The sequence below is a fragment of the Cryptomeria japonica genome, chromosome 11 (assembly GCF_030272615.1).
Source record: "Cryptomeria japonica chromosome 11, Sugi_1.0, whole genome shotgun sequence".
Classification (NCBI taxonomy): Eukaryota; Viridiplantae; Streptophyta; class Pinopsida; order Cupressales; family Cupressaceae; genus Cryptomeria; species Cryptomeria japonica.
Genome location: NC_081415.1, coordinates 508,464,999 through 508,486,842, shown reverse-complemented (window position 1 = coordinate 508,486,842; position 21,844 = coordinate 508,464,999). Strand labels below are relative to the sequence as shown.

Below are 21,844 nucleotides of genomic sequence, written 5' to 3'. Positions count from 1 at the left end.
TGAATTGCATCCACTTCATTTGTACATTCAATGTTCCTTGCATTATCAGTCTATGAGATATAATAAATAAAACCACATTTTCTTAAAAAAACATAAGAACATTTGTTGGCTTTATATGACCAGTCAAAGCGTACTTATGATATACTACATTTTACCATTCATAGACATCACAGCTAAATTATCAGTTACGAGTAAAAATGATATCATTTTAAGATTCTCATGCACTTGTAAGATGTTCTGCTGGCATAAGACTGGCATATGTTTGCTGCAAAAGAAACTCAAACCTTTAGGTACTACAAATGGTAAGCGCCTTACAACTAAAATGCAGAAAACATAGAATAATTAATCAAGACTTCTGTTGTTGACAAATAAGTCTCAGTGGAATCCCCATTCAAAGTTCAAATAGATAATCACGAAACATCTATCTATCTTGCAACGACATCATCTATAATACTTGCAATCAACCTTCTCTGGTTCCTGAAAACTAAGATAAAACATGGGCCAGATTCGTGCTCAGACGTAAAATAATCAACACGTGACTTAAAATAACTAATGTTTTTTTGTTCTATTTGTATCGTATGGTACAATGGAGCAATGTATGCTCATTTTAAACATTAGTAGTGCAACACAGGAGGTGTCAATCCTGACGCCACCTGAACTGGCACTGATTATTACAGCACTTGTAGAATATTGACGTTGGCTCATCTGCTGATCTGATCTGAATTAGCATGAAATATGCTTGGCCATAGTTACATTTGGGGCAGTTGGCTGCACACACAAAATGAATCACAATGAGATGTCATGGAATAGAACAATAAGATGACAATTGTAATGTGCAGAAAAATTATACTATGAAGATGACAATAATAAGACACAGTCTAAGGCCGTAATGTTACAAACTTGTTTTATTAAATGCGTTTTAGTTTAAAGGCCAATGTCAATAATAATGACAGAATGCATAAACAGCCATTAAAAACCAATGTTAGTAAATTTCCACAATCCATGAGACTTTCTGTTGCTGCTTTTAAAAGGTCTCTCAAAGGTAGTTTATCACATCCAGTCAAACAGGGCAAAAATTTGCCACATCTTTGAAATCTGCCTCGAATGAGGCTGACTTAAAATTTTCAAGTTGTCTTGCAGTCAAATTGAATGCCAGATCTAATCATCAATGCTTTAATTGTTATCCTGATATCCACTTAACACTAGGCTAAAATTAATGATTTAAAAAACAACAATTCGCATTCTACTTTTCACAACAGGATAAGTTCCCGAAAGTTGATGGGAGGCCTAAACTCCCCAATCTCACATGCGTAAATTGTATTTAGAACTAGTGTAAATATTGTTCTTAAAAGATTGAAACATTGTCATGGTATTGGTATTTTGGCCAGAGATTACCATCTGTGGAATGCTTTAAATTACTGTCTTGTTCGAATTGATCCTACATACAAGTTCAGGATAATAACTAAAACAACTAAAACTACTGTTTAAGATTTGAATCTCCCCGTAATGGGGTGGGCCACGTAGAGCATATGACATGACGAGTAGCTTTATACCTCAATAAAAACTCTATTTGTCAAGCTTGACTAGAGAAATGTTCCTGGATTCAAACCATGAAAGCGAGCTATGAGGCCACAAAGCAGAATGTGAGAATGTAGGAGAATGATTTTAGGAGGTTTGGCATCAATTAATATCAAAAAGGCCTCAGCTTATGTAAAATGTTCTTACACTGCCAACTGGACACCTAATTGCAGATGCAGATTCCACATTAATGATTGACAAACTCAATAGTCTAGGTGGGACTAAAAGGTCATGGCTGAGCATTGCCAGCATTGCCACAATGAAGATCCAGGTTCAAATCATCATGAGAATTGCTGGGCACAAAATCACACGATGGAAAGAAATGTCCCCCCACCATCCCTCCAAGTGCCACCCCCCCAAAGGTAGGTCATCCCTAGGATGAAATAACAAATAGAGAGGATGTCCCTAGGGCTGATTGTTGATTTTCGTGATCAGATTAACAATAATGAGCAGGAAATAATAATGCAGTCACAAGAATCAAAGCACACAAATAGAAAGGGCACACAACACAAGTTTACCCTGGGAAAACCTCCCTCTTGGAGGTGAAAAACCTAGCAACAAGATTCAAGTTTATATTAGACAATATCAGCATACAACTTTGCTTACTGCACTTAAAGCAACATATAAATAAGAACAGCAGACTGAAGATTCCAAACTAGGGCACAAGGAATAGCTTGATAGACTTATCTGCACTATCGAGATTTGTTGTTTGCTGTCATGCAGATCATTCACAGAGCATAGGAGTGAATTTGCTGACTGTGGATATGATTCGCTGCCACTGAGACAATTCGCTGTTCCTAGGAATGAATCGCTGACACAAGAAGATAGTTCGCTGCTCTTTTAAGGCTGATTCACATAAGGCTAGCAATGAATAATATATATATATATATATATATATATATATATATATATATATATATATATATATATATATATTGTGTAGAATGAATCTTGTTTATATATATATATATATATATTGTGTAGAATGAATCTTGTTTATATACAAGATTCATGTTTAAGTCTTCTAAGTCGGCCTTAACCAATTCTTTATTTTACATATTCTACTTTGCACTTTGGCGCCCAATTTGGGGCCTACATAACTTGCAATTTGTGCCACGTTACCTTTTGGACCCAGCCCTATTGCTTGTCCACACATTACATTGGAATAGGACCCAGCCCTATAGACATCAATTGCTTAATCTACACATTACATGGGAATAGGACCCAGCTGAGTCTCCACGTTACATCAAGAAGAAGGACCCAGCTGAGTCTCCACGTTACATCAAGAAGAAGGGCCCAGCCCTATCCTTATTTATTTTCTTCACTAAGTTACAATAAACTAACACTGGTCACCTTTGTGGAGTGTTCTGGGACACCTTGCCTTCCCCAGGATGGTTGGATCATGCTCATGTACCACAACAATTCCAGCTAAGGCAAGACATCCCCATACCCCAAACAAAGAAAAATGTTAAATTTATTAAGAAACCTTGTAAAAAATTTAAGAAACCCAAACCCCAATAACATTATGAATATTCAAGATGTAACTACATGCTTTATTTAGTCATGAAAAACAGTGAAAGTTATCCTGCAGGCTATTAAAAAAATTCACTTGACACAAAAAAAAGGTGACTACAACCATGAAGATCCCTATGGCCTCAAGTCATTAATTCGGGCTTGGTGGCAAGGCTCCGCCACTCAACCCAGCTTTGTATCACAATAGGGAAAGTGCCAAGCAGAGATAAAAAAATGTTTTGGGATGTGCTGGATTAAACCCTGAGTAATTGAATTCCATTAATAATTTGGTTTGTCAAGACAATTTGGATTCCAAGTAATGCTACAATGGCTATGGTCAAATGATTAGAAAGTAAATATAATGATCTTAGTATCTACTTTTAATCGTTTAATAAATAATGTTGGATCCTAGTACCCAGTTCTCACATGATGAATTGGCAACAGGATTTATCATCTTTAAAAACAGCCAATGCATAAACAATGTCGGAATTTGTTCAGGTTGTGTACATCAGAGCTAACATTGAGACATCAGAGAATGCACAAGATGACCCTACAAAGTCTAATAATAGAGTCTTAGTCAATGGTACAATTTCCACTCAAGATAGGGGTGAAGACATATAAAGATTCGTAATCTCTGATGCAAAATGGCATACATGAGTATAAATTTGGATAAATTTCAGTTTCTTTTACTCCTATTCGTTACAATTACATAATTGATAAATTGCAACTCCCCTCACTATTTTTTGTAAAGAAATTTTCAAATATTAAGTTTTATAACAGTCCCCCCAACATCCCAAAATTTTGGGACTTTTACCATTCTTCTATCCTCAAGACTCCACAGTACACTGACATGAGTAGAGTGTTAAAAACCCATGCCTGGGGGATTGGACCCTGTTTGTGTCCCAAAGGTCATATTATCCGTAGAAAGGCCTCTATCAATTAACCAAAAAAAAAATTAGTACTAACACACCTAATTAGTTTGTCCATCAAGGAATTGGAAATTAGATCATTCATGGCATAAAATTGGATCACAAATCAAATAGTGGGAAGATGAGCTATTATAGCCCTACCTTGAGATACTGTGAACCTTGTTCAGAATAACTTTGACCAGCTTAGGCTCTGGACAGCCATCTTAGACACAATCGACATTTAAATTTTATCTTACTGATAAGCACAATGGCTAAAGCTAGGTCATAGGCCTCCAAGGGGTTAACTTGACCACATAGTTGGCACTTATAATTCCCCACCTTAAAGTTGTGGCAAGAACAAAGAATCTAGGGGAATATTGAACTGATCTTAAATAGGAGCATAAAGTTCAGCATCCATGGTGGTTCGTACCATAGAAGCAAAAAACTCCAAAAAATCACAATTATGCCCTATTTTTTATGAATCGGTCCTGCAAGCGAACTCCCACCCCCCCCACTAAAAAAACCACATCTTTTTAAATACCATTGAGTGCAATTTTCAACTATTTTTCATGTTTAAATCATGTCTGAAATCTTAAGCAATCTCCTACCAACCTATGAAACCCTGCTGCAAATACACTCTACAACTTCATGCCATATAAATAGTATCTGCACAAAATTCAATTAGTGTATACTATATACAAATAGATAAATAATCTATTAAATAAAATTTTCAATGTGCACATTACAAAAAAGGGAAAGGGTACTTTTTAGTCCACGATGCCAGCAACCTGTGTATGGGTCTACAGATGGGTTAGACCAATATGGGACTGCATCATGCTCCTTGCGAGGAGGTACCTAACTGCACTACAAACGAGGCGTACATACCTTACCCCCTTGTGGATTTGAACTTGTGACCTCTCTTTCAAAAACACAAGTTCTCCACCACTAGGCCAACTTAGGCTGTACAAGGATCTTTCAATTAAATTAAAAAGCAAAGTGGCCAGATACTGTACCCACGCGTGCCCAAAAAATCTTGATTTTCCAACCATGCTGAATACTGTGTGATTTGATTTTTTTAAAATTTGACATAAATCTACCTAAATTAAAACTAAAAAAACTTCATTCATGGAAGTTTTTAAAAAATATTTGGTATAAAAAAACCTACACCAAATGAGAAAGACAAATTTTCTATTTCAGTAACCCATTTTTTTGGGTTATCTTCCAATGCAACTCTACTATTTTTGCATATTGTAAATTGTTAAATCAACTTATAATTATTTGTGTAGCAATTATGTGTCTATATTGCTTTTGAAGTAATGAGAATCTCCTCTGATATATGTATATGTGTTTTTTATAAATGTTGTATCCAGCCGTGTCCATATTGGGGTTCTTAAAAAATGGTTGCATCTATATCCGATACCATATCCATATTTGCATCTATATTTGTTTCCATGCAACTTTCTTAAAAAGATAAAAAATGTTGAATATAATTTATTTTGGTGGGGCTTCCGTCCAAAGAGATAGTATTTTACTATTATGACAGGAGAATGGTTTATATTCTGAGGTAGTATTTTAGGTCATTCTTCATACTTCATATTTTGTGTCTACTTCATCATGGTTGAATTTAATCTATATTCAGATGCCACGATTTCCATAATGCCCCTCCCATTTGCAGCCTTGAGGTGTGGAACTCGACATTGTTTTCTAACTATATATCAAAGTATGCATAGGCTGTCTTTGTGCTCATGATTCTTGTTGTTTCGGATGGGCATTACAATTTCTGTCAATACTCTGTCACACATGTTTTGATTTTGGGTCTACTTCTTACCTACACCAATTGTCCTTATCATTCTATTGCCTATTTTTGGTCTTCCAAACCCAAAAATGGGTCTACATGGGACCCTAGGCCTTTATGGTAAAGATGGTGCAAAGTTAAAATAATTCAAAGAAGAAAGTTTATTTACCAGGCCTTTGACTTTATATTATCGAAATAATTAATGAAGAAATAAAGTCTATTAATTTCCTAAAAGTAGAATAAGCATATCTCTCATGTGAATTATGTTAAACACATTATGCATGGTTTGGATGGAAATAGAATTTAGAAGAGAAGTCAGACTTTCCACGTTGCATGTGGAATCAAGAGTCCAAGTCTGCCTTTGTCACATTTGATACCTTAAGAGTTTTTCCACGTTGCATGCAGTGTCATTGAACCTTTATCCACGTAACAAGAGGGTGAACTATGGTTTTTTGGGGAAAGTTTCAGTTATTATACAAGAGAAAGAACCATAGTTTGCTGCATGATTATCTTCACACAGGCCTATGATGGCATTTCAGAACTCCAACAAGAACTCAAGATCAAACCCATGCCTGGATCTGGTCTCTACTTCCAGTTTTGAGTTCATTAACCAGTTTAGTGGCATTAGCAGTCTGTTCTGAAAGATTGGACTAAGAGTAAGTTGTGAATGCAAAACACATGTGAGATTGGTTTTCTTGAATACCTATCAGGTTCAAGCAGCGCCCAAGTGAAGATCATACACACAAACAACTCAAAGGGTCAGTTCTACCTTTCAAAAAACTCTTCCATTGTCATTTGTAGAAGAGAACTTCAAGATTGCATGCATGGGAATGAGTTGTGTTATTGCCATAATGAGTAGGTGTTTTTGTAATCAACTTCTTTTAGCTAAGAGACTATAATGGAAGGGTCTTTGTCATTATTCATAAGATTATGTATTTAACTCAGTCACAAGGGTTAGGGTATCAAAAAAGTTATGGTAGTCATAATGAAAAGAGAGTTTGTTATTGATACATTTCTATGAGATATTTGAAGCTATCAAAATACAAGATAGACAGCCCTTTCCCAGCATCAAAATAGGATCATAGCCTTTGAACAGAGCAAACACAGGTATGAAAGAGCCAGATACACCCATTGAAGAGCCATAGTCATAAGAGACAGTGCAGCAGTAAAACAAGAAAAAGACAGTCCACGCAAGTGTTGTGCAATAGCAAAAGAGCACATATCCACAATGATAATATCTATAATGATAAGAGCAGTAACAACACCATATTCAATTATTTTGTTCACTGTCCGAGAGGTGAGAAAGATATCAGTCCCACAAGGATTCAAAACAATAAAGACACCTTAATCAATATGACCAGAGCAGTGAGACAGTAACATTGGATGCTAAGAAGACAAGAATAAATGACAGTCATTGCCAAGGAATCAGTTGTAGCACCAAGAACAGAGATGGTAAATGTGTTGTTACCTCTTTCAACACAAAAAACAGTGAACACACAGAGGACAGTCATCATTATATAAAAAGACTGACAAGTTTGTCATGATAAATAGCAATGAACACAATCATGATAGTGTATATAAAGAGGCATTCAATTCTCAGTCCACAATAATAATAGCAACTTCAAGCACCAAAAAATACAATCAGCTCAGAGGTTAAGAGGGGCAGTATTTAAAATCCATTGAAGAAGACAAAATAGAAACAGTAACAACATCTCTATGAGATAGTGACTCGAGAAAGAATAGCTACCAAAGCAAGGACAAATCTGAGCTAAAAGAGCAGAACACAGTCTTCTTTAGACAATGTGACCATGAAAGAGAAGCAGTTTGATGTCAAGTTAGTACATAGTCCTAACAGTCACCAAAGTCTGCTACAAAACAGTGAAGAAGACAAGTTCTGAGACAGTAATAACAGAAAACATGATCATGCATACAAAAGGACAGTGCTAATAATCAACAAAGGTTGCAGTCAAAGGTGTAATGAACAGGGTTTGAACAGAGTTTTGAAGACCAGAATAAGAAGATCAAGGCTTGAGAAAAGGACAGTAAGGACAATGGTTATCATGGCAAAGGTGGCAATGATTGATAATTTGACAGCCCTAGGGCTCCAATTAGAGCAACGGTCTATGATAACAGTAAACCATGAATTTTGGACAAAGAGAAAACAGGGATATAGAATCTTTAGAGCTTGGTTGCAGCATTAAGAAAATACAAAGGTGAGGACAATGCACAGCCCAAGATGAAAAGAGAGTGCTCAAGTTATATTGAAGACAGATGATCACACTCAGAAGCCAAATTTCATGAAGAAACGGTGAAAGAATATAACCAGCTATAGGTTACAATGCAATCCATAAAGTTACTCACAGTAGAAAGAAAGTCTGAGATCAGTCACAGCATATGAACATTGTCATTTTTTAGAAAAAGGCATTCAAAGTACACTCATGAATAAACTTTGAGTACAAAATGTTAGAACATATGAATCTTTGAGTACTCAAAAATTCCACATAGATCTTTGAAGACAAAGTCAAACCATAAGCTTCTAAGGTCATGTATTCATTCTCAGGGCATTTCAATCAGTTGAGGAATCATCATAATAGCTCAGCAATCAGTTGGCAAGTCAAGAGGTGGAGCCTCAGAAAAAAGTTATCAGTCTAAGGGCTAGTTAGGCCTTAAAAAAAGAGAGCTTGGAGATGAATACATGAGTTCCACACCAGTTAAGACTCCACATGGGTACCTTATCACTTGAGGCAAGTTTTCCAGCAATTCAACTCCAATTTGGGGCAACTCCGACACTCCTTTTGCATGACTTTTCATCAAATTCGACCCCAAAGAGTAATGTCATGCAAAGTGGATGAAGAATTCGAGGTGGAGACAGTCAGTTCCAGCTGAGTTCAAGGATGAAGAAGTAGAGTTCAAGATCAGTCCCATCCTCAGTTATTTTTTAAGACTTCTCCTATATGTCTTTTCTTCTTCTTCTTTTCTAAGTTAGTTCTTTCTTTGCCTTGCAACATTCAGCAAGCACAAAGCATTGTAGCTCATTTACTTTTCAGTATTCAAGCATTTGAATTGTATAAAACTTCTTTCAGATTAATAAAAAGAGCAGCTGTTCCTTCTCGAATATCTCATGTTTTGGTGTTGCGAATGAATAATCTGATGTATTTCACTGTGTTTCTTTCTTGTAAACCTCTGAATATGTCTTATTTATACACTATTAAAACAAAAGATATCATGTTAGTGCAGGTTAGAGTTTTTGTTTGTTAGTTTTAAGCAAGTTGAGGCTGTGAAACATTGTTTCCTTCCATGCAAATGCTGAAACAAAACCTTTCTATGAAACATTTATGCATTACGTGTTTAAATCTGAGTTGTGAACATTAAACCATCTTTGATTAAGGCTGATTGTAGGTTCAAAATAGCAATCATAATCATTATTTTAGGTGCATCACCTCCTATTAGAATTAGAATTCCAATTTCAGCAATCTCTCTTCCATTTTTCCAATCAAGTTGGTAATTTTAAGAGGTTTTCAAAGACAACCAGCCCTCAATCTAGAGGTTGATTTTCATTATAGGCAACCCACAGATCTGAAAATCATCCCATGTTTCACAGGATTGCTGAGTTTCAGATTTATCATTCAGGGTGCAATCCTCGTGACAACACATTCATAATTTTCTACACAATTAAATTGTTATTGTGAAGATTTGTTGATTATTTGGTCCAAACAACATTTGATGGTCATCTTTTTCTACAGTTGCAGCTTTGTAAATCAGTTCTTCAGAAATAAATAATCCATATTCCTGGCTTAATGGCTTCCTTGTATGTGATGCTAATTTAGGCTTTGTCCTATCATTGCTTTGCTTGATGAATATGACAATGCTATAGTTTCATTTTTTTACCTAGTCTCAATCCTTGAAGTGAAAAGGTAATATTATGTGCAAGTCATCTTTATCTTCATAATATTTTATACTTCTCTCAAGTTGTAGTACAAATTCCCTTGGCTGCATAAAAACATCACCCTGATGTTTATAGTTTCACTTTTTTTACCTAGTCTCAATCCTTGAAATGAAAAGGTAATTTTATGTGTAGGTCATCTTTGTCTTCATAATATTTTATACTTCTCTCAAGTTGTTGTACAAATTCCCTTGGCTGCATAAAAACATCAGCCTGATGTTTATATGTAAACCCAATGTTACACCAAGATGTCCAATCTTTATGACATCAGAATCTTGGTCATTGTGGTTTTGTAATGCTTATTTTGATATAGGGATATTTATCCTAAAATGTATTTTGTGTTATCTTCTACTTCTTTATATGAGTCGGTACTTTGACTAAATTTGGAATTTTCAATTTTGGTTTAACTTTAATAGCAAAGCTTTTGAATGTGACTTGGTTTTGTATCTGGAATCTTTGAAAATGCGTAATTCAAGCCCATTTGACACTACCCGTTACGAGAAATGGTTTCTCTTTTATCACTTGACTAGAATTTGATTTGGATGATATGCTCTCTTAAGTTTTCTACTTGAAAATTTCTCAATGATAAAATGTTTTTCTAGTTGTTTTGAGGTCTTACTAAGTTTTGGAAGGTTTCAGAGTTTGTTATGATAGCGCAGTCTCTATGACGAAACATTCTTTTGATAAAAATAACAATTTGGAATGCAGTGTTGTTAGTAGTATTTTACCATCCACTCGCATCATACAACAAGACGAGAGGTTTACTCACATTTCATTCAGTGAAATCTTTTAATATTAACTTAGCAATAACTTTGTCAGCTTCATGTAGAACTTACCAAAGAGTCATTTACCAGTAAAGTTTGCATGCCACACTCCATTCTGCTATTTTAGTCAAATTTTTCATTTGGCCAATTCATGGGCTAAAATCTCTATTTTTGACAATTTATGGGCTAAAAGCCTAAAAACTCTATTTTATTTGCCCTCTATATCTCTATGCTATGGAAATGCCTTTAAACTTCAAAAACAAGTAGTTTTTCTCTTTTTCTATATTTTTTACATTTTGTTTTACTTTAAATCCAACTTTTTCCTTAATTTTTCCTGTTTAAACCCTGATTTTTTCAAAAAAACTTATAATTTTAGTTTGCCAATCTTTTATCCGAAAGAGTATTGCTGCTATGGGACTCGACTTGGGAAAACTATGACAATTGTGGTACTGATGGGTCTCATGGATGTGTAATTAAATCATTCCATTCCTGAAATGCACAAGGTCCAGCTCTTTATCTGAAACAATTCTAAAACCCTGTGCAACTAAACTTTGTATCAAGAAGGATACATTTAAAATTTGCCTTTTTATATATTTTAACACCTGGCAGAGTTGTTCAAGTTCCAACTATGTTGACATTTGGCAGGTGATTCAGACTTGTTAGGAAATGACAAGGGATTGTTCTAAGAGCCTATTTGCAAGTTTGTTTGAAGCTTAGAATTTTACTGCATGTTAACAGTAAATCAAGATATGGATTCTTTGTTTTAGAAGAATGTTGCCAACTTTCCATGTCATTTAAAATCATAATGTAGAGACAGACTAATGTACATAGTCAGATGAAATTGTAAAAGAAAATCAAAGCATAACCTCCAAATTCATATCATTAAAATATTATTACTTAGAAACATACATGAATAGACACCATGGACCATGGTTTAAAACAATGCCAAAGAAACTAGGTGGCACTATTAAATGTTATTTGTCACTGACAATTCTAGAGCTCGTGAGTGGAACATCCTATCCCTACCTTGGCATCTGCCAATGCCATGACTCCATCTCTAAATTCCTACTCTAAATTGTTTCCCAATTACCCAATTAAGGTCATTATTGTTTAATATTGCCCCTCTTGTATCAACAAACCGATCTGATGAGAAATCACTCTCATCCATCTCAATGGCTCTAACTTTCCAAGTTTACCCTAACCTCTTAAAACTATGTTAAACATCATAGTGCACAAATAATAAATCATTCATTTCAGTTTGCGTCAGCCAACATCACTTCTTAAAGTGTGTATATAGGCATACTTTGATAAAATTCCACATCCAAAAGCACTGATAGTATGTCACAACATTCGCATAACATGGATTTGCCTTTATTGGTGGTATTCATTTATATGTTAAGCAAATTGTTGAGGATTACAGGCACTAACACTTATGACATTACAAAAGCATTTGCTTATTGGAAAGCATGTTAAACTTGCACCACACATACCTTCTGTACGATCAACATTCTTCCAGGCATCCTCTCCACCGAGCACATCATCCACCTCTTTTTTGGAAAGAGGGGTTTTTTTGGTAATCTGCAATGCTAACCTAACCACATTAGCTTTACCTGCTTCATATAAAGAATAGAACAACAAATAATGCATTGAAAAGAATTAACCTATTTGAATGAACCACTACCTTGCGTCGGATTGGAAAGATATATGGGCAAGTAGGACAGAAAAAGCGCAATTCTTGCCTCATATATGGAAGCTCAACTTGAAGCATATTGCCACATGTGGGGCAGAATTCCATAGTTATACTGCATTCAACAACTTAATATAACAACAATTCAAAATGGAGCAAAATTATTTCCATAACAGCTAAACAACATCTTAAGCTAAGATGTAAAAGACTAACAGGTTAAAATACACTTTGATGCTAGTTTGGTCAAGTTCTAAATCAGAAGATTCAGAAGACGTCCTATAGCATTTCCCTTCAATTGTGCAAAACAGAAAATTTAAAATTAAAACGACTAATGAATATAATTATTTTTAATTTTTTATAACCTTCATTCTCAAAGAGCTATAGTAACTGTAAGCTTTGATTCTTTGCATCGCATTGAAAATTGAAGACATTTGAGAAGGTACAAAATACAGTCGAATGAAGCCAAGATTTTTATCGTGTTGTCAAATGGATCAGCATTAAGAACTGAGTCATGATTGCAAGCACTTCTTAGCACCCATTAAAATTCTACTCCATCTGCAGTATGCCCAACCCAAATGACACCTGAATAAATGGGACAAGTTCATATGCCAATCCCAAGCAACTTTAGCAGAACAAAAACAAACCCCAAATGTGGCATCTCAGCTAAAGGGAAGTATGCGTGTACCATGTAATTACCCAAGGGTGTGCATCTTGAAAAGATGCCTAACAAAAAATAAAGGATATGTAACACACCCATATTTGATCAAATTACCCTGCAGGCAATTAAAAATGGTGGATGGACCATTTAGTTAAAAAAATTCTATGTGAAATCAAACCATAAATCACGTCATAAGGAACCTAGCATAACAACAGATACTGAGATGGAATGTAAGCATAGTTAGTTTACACTAATCAATCTTGTAAATTAATGTAATGAATCATGCTGAGGTAAATGTAATAAAATCAGCTTGCTGGCATACTTAAGCTGGCTCAGTTCACCTTGCCAAGTCCTTAACATTGGATGATTGCCAGCACATGCACCAATGCTAGTGTCATAGCTAAACTGTAGAGTTCAGTTAGTGAGGATAGAAACTATCTGTGGCAGCAATTTGGAAAAGGTAATTTAATGTATTGCTCTAGTGACTCACGCTTGGAAGTGTAATCATGGATACTAACATAATCCCTTTTGTTCTTTCTGTATCAAGAAACAATTGTAGCGGCACTTGTGAAAGAATGTATCCTCATTTTTGCAATCTAACTGACAGCTGTGTAGGTTTTTTATGGATAATGGTGGTTGTTGATGGAGAGTTCTGCTCATGCAAGAAGGTAGCAACATAAATCTGGAGTTAGCTTAAATAGTCAATACTTTTTGCCTTCTAGCTGAAACAAAGTAAAAACCAGGAATACAATTTTTCCTTCTTAGCTGAAAAGAACTAGAAACCAGGCTGAGTATGACAACAATGTAAAACCATAGGGTGTAAGATCCCTAACCCAATATCACCTATACTTCCTTATTTCTTCTGTTCCAAAACTTCTGAGTTGCAGGTTTGTGTAAAATTTGAATTTTTGGATTTATTTAGAGTTTGCATAAGTTTAATATCATCCATTGCATAACAAAAAGTAGATAACGTATTGATCATAATAACAACATTTCTCATTGAATAGATCATTTAGAATTCAAAAAACTTACTGAGTAATGAAAAAAATGATTTCTGACCTTTGTTGACAGCAGTAGTATGCCTTATTGGCGAATTTACTCAAGAGATGCATACAATACAGCACTCAGAAATAAATAACAGTTGTGTACAGCCAGCACAGAAAGTATTCCAGATTGTATTACCCAGAAATGGATCTTTCCAACATACTATGCCATAATAATAGGAATCTCGTGGTCAGGTAAGGAGAAAGTGCGACATCATTATCCAGAAGTCCACGCAAATAGCAGGGATGTATCCACACCCAGAAAACAAGGTTCAAACATTAACATAAACCACATGCCATCATGCTCAAAACTGAATATTCATCAAATCAACCCCTGTAGATGATCATGTGAACACAGATATACATACAGATTTGTCTGAGATAAGATAACAGCAAATATCTTTATTACCGAAATTTATCTTCAAAGGAGGACTTTACAAATTTCTTCTGTAGTGATTAATAACCTGCAATCACTCCATGGAGAAGGGTTGGGTTTTCGTCCACACCTCAAACTCCAAGTGTTTGTGCCCTCAAAAGCTTTACTCCTCCCAGAAAAGGAAATGAGTTACATATCAATTTCGATCATAGAAACGGGACTCGGACTTGGCGAGGCCGACTCGACTCGGAACTCGGACTCGGCAAAGTGAAAAACTCAAGAAATTTAGAGATTTTTTTAGATTTAAAACTTGTTGCATGCACCATTTATAAATAAACCTTAAAGACACAATAACATCATCAAATGGAAGCTAATTTGATTACATACACAAGTATACATAAATCACATAAGCATAAACGCAAATTGTAGTTGAACGAAATAACAAATAGAAATATATAAATATTGTCAAATGTATACAATATTACAAAACTCATGGAATAAAAAGTCTATGTCATCATATGATCAAATGTCCCATACAATTATCAAAAGTAAAAACAACTACAAGCTTATGGCTCAAAGGAGCCTGCATCCCTCCTACGAAGGCGTCTAAGGTAGGTCCTGGATGATTCAGCAGCCATAGTCTCTGCTTGTGACACCATGTCACCCTCACCAACATGAAGTATATGAATATCTATGTCTACCTCTAGCTCTGTTGTCTCTACTCGTGCTCTCTACTCCTCCTCTGCCATGGCTACAACCTCAACCTCTCTATCTGCCTACCCAATCAATGTCCTCGTCACTAAAGACAGGTTCAGTAGCCTCAATGGTCCACTCGGCTTCAGGATCACTCCGTTTTTGTTTGAGGCGGAGGTTGTAGTGAACAAAGACAAGATCCTTCAATTTCTCCACAGATAACTTATTGCGCCACTTGGATGTATGTGCTCTAACATACTCCAATTGCGCTCCCAACCAAATGCGTTGCATGGTTGGCTCAAAATGTGAATGGCCAACTTTTGAATATTTGGTGTTTTTGGGCCAAAAAATTTCCACCAATTATCTAAAATGAGAAAAATAAAAAAAATCAATCTCACTCTCAAGTCTCGTTTGACAATATATAATAAAATTAAAATTATGCCTTAAAATGTATTTTTACCTGGCATCATAGTTGTCCTACTTTCTTTGCAGATAGGACGAGAGAAGTTCTCCCCTTGAGCACTAGAAAATAACTATATCTCTTACATAATTTCGGTAGTACAACCAGCAAGTGCCATCTGCTCTATGACTAAGTACAGTCCACTAAGAACCTCCTCATCCGCCTTGAGAGTAGGGCGGAAATGGAATGCCAGATTAAGATAATATGTTGCTGCATGGATGGGCCTATGAAGCTGGTTATGCCATCTCTTATCAATGATATCCCAAATGGGACGATACCTACTCTCATCTCCTCCATACATGGATCTGATGGCCTCCTTGGCCCTATCCATGCCCTCATATATGTAGCCCATTGTGGGCTTTTCCCCATCCTCAACTCGCAAGAGAACCATCAAGGGCTTAACAAATTGCAAAATTGCAAATATTGCGTAATTTATAAAAAATGAGCAAATAAGAGAAAATGATGAATAATTATAAAATAGAAACTTAAATTGTAGAATTTATAAAAAATTTACCTTCACAATCTCAACACAAGGGGTCCAAAAGCCTCCCTCGTCAAAAATGCAATCTGCCATATGTATCCCTGCAACAATAGCAACATAAGATGAGGAAGCCCACTCCTCACTAACAATCATACGTCTCAAAGCCACCTTACACCGAAGCATGGATTGTAATGTAATGAAGTTAGTGGCAAATCTGGTGATTTCAGGACGAGCTAACTCCCTTTGCTCCGTGTATTGCCTCATAAGAGCTAACACCCATGAATGATTATATACAAATTTGCAAACATTTTTTGCCCTTTCTACACATCTCTTAATCCATGGGAGTTTCCCAATATCCTCCAACATGAGGTCAATGCAATGGGCAACACATGGAGACCAATATATAGATGGGTGCCTCTCCATCAAAAGTCTACCTACAGCAACATAATTTGTTGCATTATCAGTGACTACCTGCACCACGTTCTCCTCACCCACGTCATGTATCACCTCCTCTATTGCCTCACATAGGAATGTGGCGTTTTTGTACGGAGGCATCAATGGACTTGACGAAAACAATGCCCCCTGAAATTAAAAATAAAGCAAGATCAATGATCATTCAATAAATCATTAAATAAAAATTCAAAAAAAATTAATGACTAAATGAAATTAAAATTAATCAATCACCTGCGGAAGAAACAAGAAACTTAAGGAGAGTTATATTTCTCCTATCTATCCAACCATCAGTCATGATGGTGCAACCTATCCTACTCCATATCTGGTGTTGATCCTGTAATTCACCCTTCACATCACGCACTATATCTGACAAAATTGGTCCCCTTAAATCAGATTCAGAAAGGGCTTTGAACCCCGCCCCGCACATGGTAATGGCATCAACCATTTCTTGCCATTAAGAAGACCTGTCACAAATAAATTAAATGAGATAAGTATACTATGTACAACAAAAAATCAAACAAAGAATCAAACTATAAATATTAAAACAATCAAACAAAAAATATTCCCCTGTCTACAAAGAATGGAAGTGCAGTAGTACCAAAACTTGTCGACCGCCAATCTAGCGGCATCATGGACCTCCTTGTTCCAACCCATACTCTCAAGCGACGGTTGGGAGCCAACAGTAGTGTGAGGCTCAAAGTAGGAATCCAACCTAGATTTACTAATTCTAGGACTAATGCTAACACTCCCACTACCACTAGCAGCGGCAGTGCCACGACCATGAGCACTATCAGAAGCAGAAGCACTAGCACTAGGACGATATGGAGGCATGGAAGGAGGCCCTCCAACACAACCAATGCCCGCCAAATCTTCCTTTTGCTTCTTCACCATTTCCTTCTTTTCTTCAAGTGCTTCAAGTTGCACGTAGCACTCACGTGTAGCCTCAATAGTTGCTAATGTGCATGGTTCAGCATCATGGCCAAATATGCCGGCAAGATGGTATTTTAACATATATATATATTCCTCCATGGAATATTGTTTTACAAAATTTACACTTTGTTTGTCCTTTTTTTTGTCCAAGAAAATCTTCATGATTTTTCCAAGCAAAATTTAGAAGTAGACATTGTATGATTGTAATGTGAAAATTGAGGCAAATAAAAAAGTCAAGGTTGCTGCAATAAGACATTATTACAAAAACAAAAAAAAATTAATATTTGAGAATTTGTGCAGTCATAAATTAATATCAAAACAATTGTACATTTTTTTCAAAAAACTAATGTGGGTACTAAGGTAGGGTTTGTAAATTTTTTTTTTTTAAATGTAGGGTTTGATCAAAATTTCAAACCCTACTTTTTCTTTTTAAAGAAATTTACAAATCCTATGGCTTACCTACATTAGATTTTGGAAGAAAATGAAAAACTTTCAAATGAAATGAATAGAAAATTAATCAAACAAATCACAATGAAATTTTTGCTTACAAGAAACAAAAGAAAACTCAAAAAAACAATCCTACCTCTTACAACAAGCTTGAAATGAGATGCAAACTCTTCCTTTCCAACTCTTGATGCACCAAATGAAAGTATAATGCAGCCCCAATGCGATTTATGGATGAAATCTTGAGCTTCCTCCTTGCTGCTTTTCCTTCAATGAACCCTTGTTTCTCCTCACAACTCATCTTTCTCCTCCTATTTTGCCAAATGAATGAAATGAAGTTCACTTTTAGTTTTAGGCTAAAAGCAATTGAAGACATATTGTAAGTTGCTTTCTTTTTAAACTTAAAATGTCATTGCTGGCGGTCGAGTCTGGGAGTTAGGTCTCGCCAGACTCGGCTGAGTCCGAGTCTGAGCCCCCTAGACTCACCGAGACTCACTCGGCTCGGGACTCACCGAGTTCAAGCAATTTTGGGCGATTTTCGTTTCTCTGATTTCAATAACAATCTGAACATGTTCAATTCATCCATAAACCCTTCCTTATAAGACTCCCATCAGCCTTCTAGAAGATAGGCCTATATTTAAAGAATAAGGCTCAGATGAACATTATTAAATAAAGTAACAATTAAATATTATATCATTCAAAACTATTATACAAGTAGACAGTGCATAAGATTTATATTTACAAAAACTAAGCATATTATCGAATGTTTGTAGCGAAAGATAATTAACTAGTTATTTACAAAACAAAATAAGATAAGTGTTGCTTTGAATATTATAGGTATGTGAATAGTATTTTGAAGTGTCCACTAGTTGAAGCAAGGAGCTTTTGATCTTTTTTAATTTCTCATTTGGGAACCTGCAAAATTAACAAAATTAACAAAATTAAGATGTTAATTAGCAAATGAAATGTGCAAATGTAGACTCTTCAAGTATCATATGCTTTAAAATTCCAAATGACTGAAAATTCTCAATTATTTGTATTGGTGTTTAAATCATGTCAGCATTCATACAACAGCAACTCAATCTCCACACAGAAAAAACCAGTTAAATTGTGGTGCCCTGTCCACATCTTTCTAGGGATGGTGCTTTACTGCGTAGGATTCCGAAGACCAAACACATATTAACTCATTCTTTATTTTACTCAAGTATTGAATGCGTACATACGTTACGCATCTTCTCTAGATCTGCTATGATCGGATAAGAATCAAACATGTAATGATGGACCGTTTTATTCCCCACAGAAAAAGAATTGAATTTTTAATGGAACGGTATTTTCGGCTAGAGGAAATTCTGCATGTTACAGAATTAGAAACTGAAATGATTATAATTGGGGCAAAATATGTAACAGCTGTACAGAATTTAGAATCTGATTATAAATGGATCCAATTCCGTAAAAGTCGTACAGAATTTAGAAACTGAAATGGTTATAATGCTAGCAAAATATGTAAATTCCGTGTGGAATTTAGAAATCGGAATGCTTTTATAATTGTAACAAAATATGTAAAGCTGGACAAAATTTACAAACTGAAAAAAACGAAAAACTGTGCCTCTAGTTCTGTGAAATGCAAATGAACCAGGAATGAGAACAGAAAAGAAATGGTTTCAAAATAAAATAACCACTTGTTAAATAGTTTCCAGACTTTTTTGGGGAAGTTTCAGGATTTACATTTATGGGTTTTAATGTTCATTTCTGAGTTCCTCAATTTACAACAATTTTACAAGAAGTTTCAGGATTTACATTTAGGGGTTTTAATGTTCATTTCTGAGTTCCTCAATTTTCAACAATTTTACAAAATGATTTATAATTTTACGATGTAGAAATCTGTTATATGAAAGCAGAAACATAATTTTATTGTAGAAATCTGTTATATGAAAGCAGAAACATTACTATCAATAAGAACATAAGAAAACTTGATTTGATATTCATAAGAACAGAAAGTTCAAATATAAATCTGGTTTGTCTGCATATGGTAGAGAGTTGTTATAGTGTAATAGTTAAGTATATGGAAAATTGTAAAAAGGCTCTATCATTGACTGATTGTCAAGGATTGTGTAATATAGATGCAAAGGATTTGACTAGAATTTTGAGTTTTTGGATCACTCAGGTATTACAAATTACATGGGCTTGTTTCAATTTTCAGTGGCTGGATACGTTTTGGCTACAACCATACAAACTTCATTGTTCTTATCGACAACAGCAGTATGAAATAGTGGAAAAAAAATTCTTCATTATAAGTATATAAAGCAGCAACGGCAGAGAAAACTACAAAAATTATAAATATATACATATTTTATTTTTAGCCTTAAACTAAATATAATTCACATAAACATAATTAGATGCTAGATAAAACTAAGAAAGATACATTTGATTCAAAATATCCTTGCATATTAGAAATATTAAAGACAAATGCTAGTGATGAGCTTAAAGGGCTGAAGTTTCAACTACCATGAGAAATACACAATGAAGTACTGTAAATTAGTAATAAATTTTAATATCAGAAGATGAGTAAACTACGTTGAAAGGTAAAACAGAGCAATAAATGTTATGGAAACCACTGAAGCACCACAAGAGACGCAGATGGTACTGATTGAATACAAGCATAAAACATAAATGCAATGCTAGTCAGCATTTCTGTTTTCAATGTTGTGATTACTATATTAGAGATTGAAGCCCAAAATAACCGAATATATTCTAGTAACAAAAACAAGTCCCTAAAACTACAATAAAGAAGAAATCCTGGTGCATCAGTTTTAAAGCTTTTTTTGTTCTAAATTAGCAACTGAATTTGAGATGAATGATTAGAGGGCTTTTGTTTGTTTTCTTGGTAATACAATGGATCTTAAAGGTTATAAGAAAGTTGTAAGCTTTTGCAGTATCATGCCAAAGCATTGTCAAATAATTACCACCTTGGAAGAGCCAATGACCTGCAATATTTAGACTAAAAGAAAAGCTTGGTGAATAAATGAAAAATTAAACGAACTAGACCCCTTACTCCCAATAATAAATAGAAAAAATGTAGATATAATTATCAAATTTAAAGATAATATACACTTCTACGAGATAATAATAATAAAATTCAGTAGTTTTTTTTAATTTGAAAAGAGATTATTTTCATGTGGTGTTCATGTGTTGTCTTGTAAGAGATAAATGAAAATGAGGACTAACAAAAAAGACTTTCAATTACGATTGTTATATAAAAATATTAGATTTAATTTAAAATTAGACATTGTATCAAAAAAAATTCATATAAACAATCAACAATATATTATTAATGCTAGTAGATTTCCACAATCCATGAAATTTTATTGTTGTTGCTGCTTTTGGATTCAATTGCATGTAGTTTTGTGTAGTTTTTTGCATCAACGGATCACACTGTATGATCCATCATCAGGATGTTAGAGAGCAGAAGAATCTTGACAATAGATCATAGAGTGTGATCCTAAACATTGATGCAAAGAGTACATACAATTAATCCAAAAACAAGAACAATAAAACAATATATATCTTACTATTTTAATTATAAATATGAATAATGTTTAAATCTAACACCAAAAATGGCTTTTTATGCAGTTTGTTGCAGGCTTTTAGCTTTAAATTTCTTATACTTTCCGGTGTTTGTCTGTGTGAGTCAGGGATCTCAAAAAATGTGTATTATCTTATTTCTATGATCGTTTTCTTTTTGTCTAATAGACTTTTCGTCTAATAGACTTTTCAAACAGTCAATGATTTCCATCTGCAACTACTGAATAAGAGGCAGAGCACTAATGTTATGCACTTTAAGAAAGTCATTAGATATAACTCTAAAGTTCAAAGTACTTACTTTGCAAATGTTATGATTCAAGTGGTAAATTCAACCTATATATTCAAGTCTCTACTACGACAATATGCCTAGATTGTTTATTTATGTGCATATCATAGAGAGATATCCATAGATAGTGATCGTGATCCATATTTTCGTGATCCAGACCCAGGCGTGGATTCAGTAGATTAGGCAAAAGGTGATTCTTCCGGGTGATTAATATTTGGATTCATCAGACTTTGCACCAGGCTATGGAATTT

The 21,844-nt window shown here is 34.8% G+C and overlaps 1 protein-coding gene across 3 annotated transcripts in view; it reads right to left on the bottom strand.

The window, feature by feature from the left end:
- Positions 1-291: 291 nt before the first annotated feature.
- LOC131068367 (uncharacterized) overlaps positions 292-21,844 on the bottom strand; it is a 32,731-nt gene continuing 11,178 nt past the window's right edge. For 2 of the 3 annotated variants that reach the window (XM_058003553.2, XM_058003555.2), the window contains exons 3-5: positions 12,182-12,302; positions 11,991-12,078; positions 292-768 (exon numbers count right to left, since the gene is read on the bottom strand). In XM_058003553.2, coding sequence (XP_057859536.1) covers positions 638-768; positions 11,991-12,078; positions 12,182-12,295 — 333 coding nt within the window. In that variant the 5' untranslated portion in view covers positions 12,296-12,302 and the 3' untranslated portion in view covers positions 292-637. Of the gene's footprint in view, positions 769-11,990; positions 12,079-12,181; positions 12,316-21,844 lie in introns of all 3 variants that reach the window. The other variant, XM_058003554.1, reaches the window with a different exon arrangement.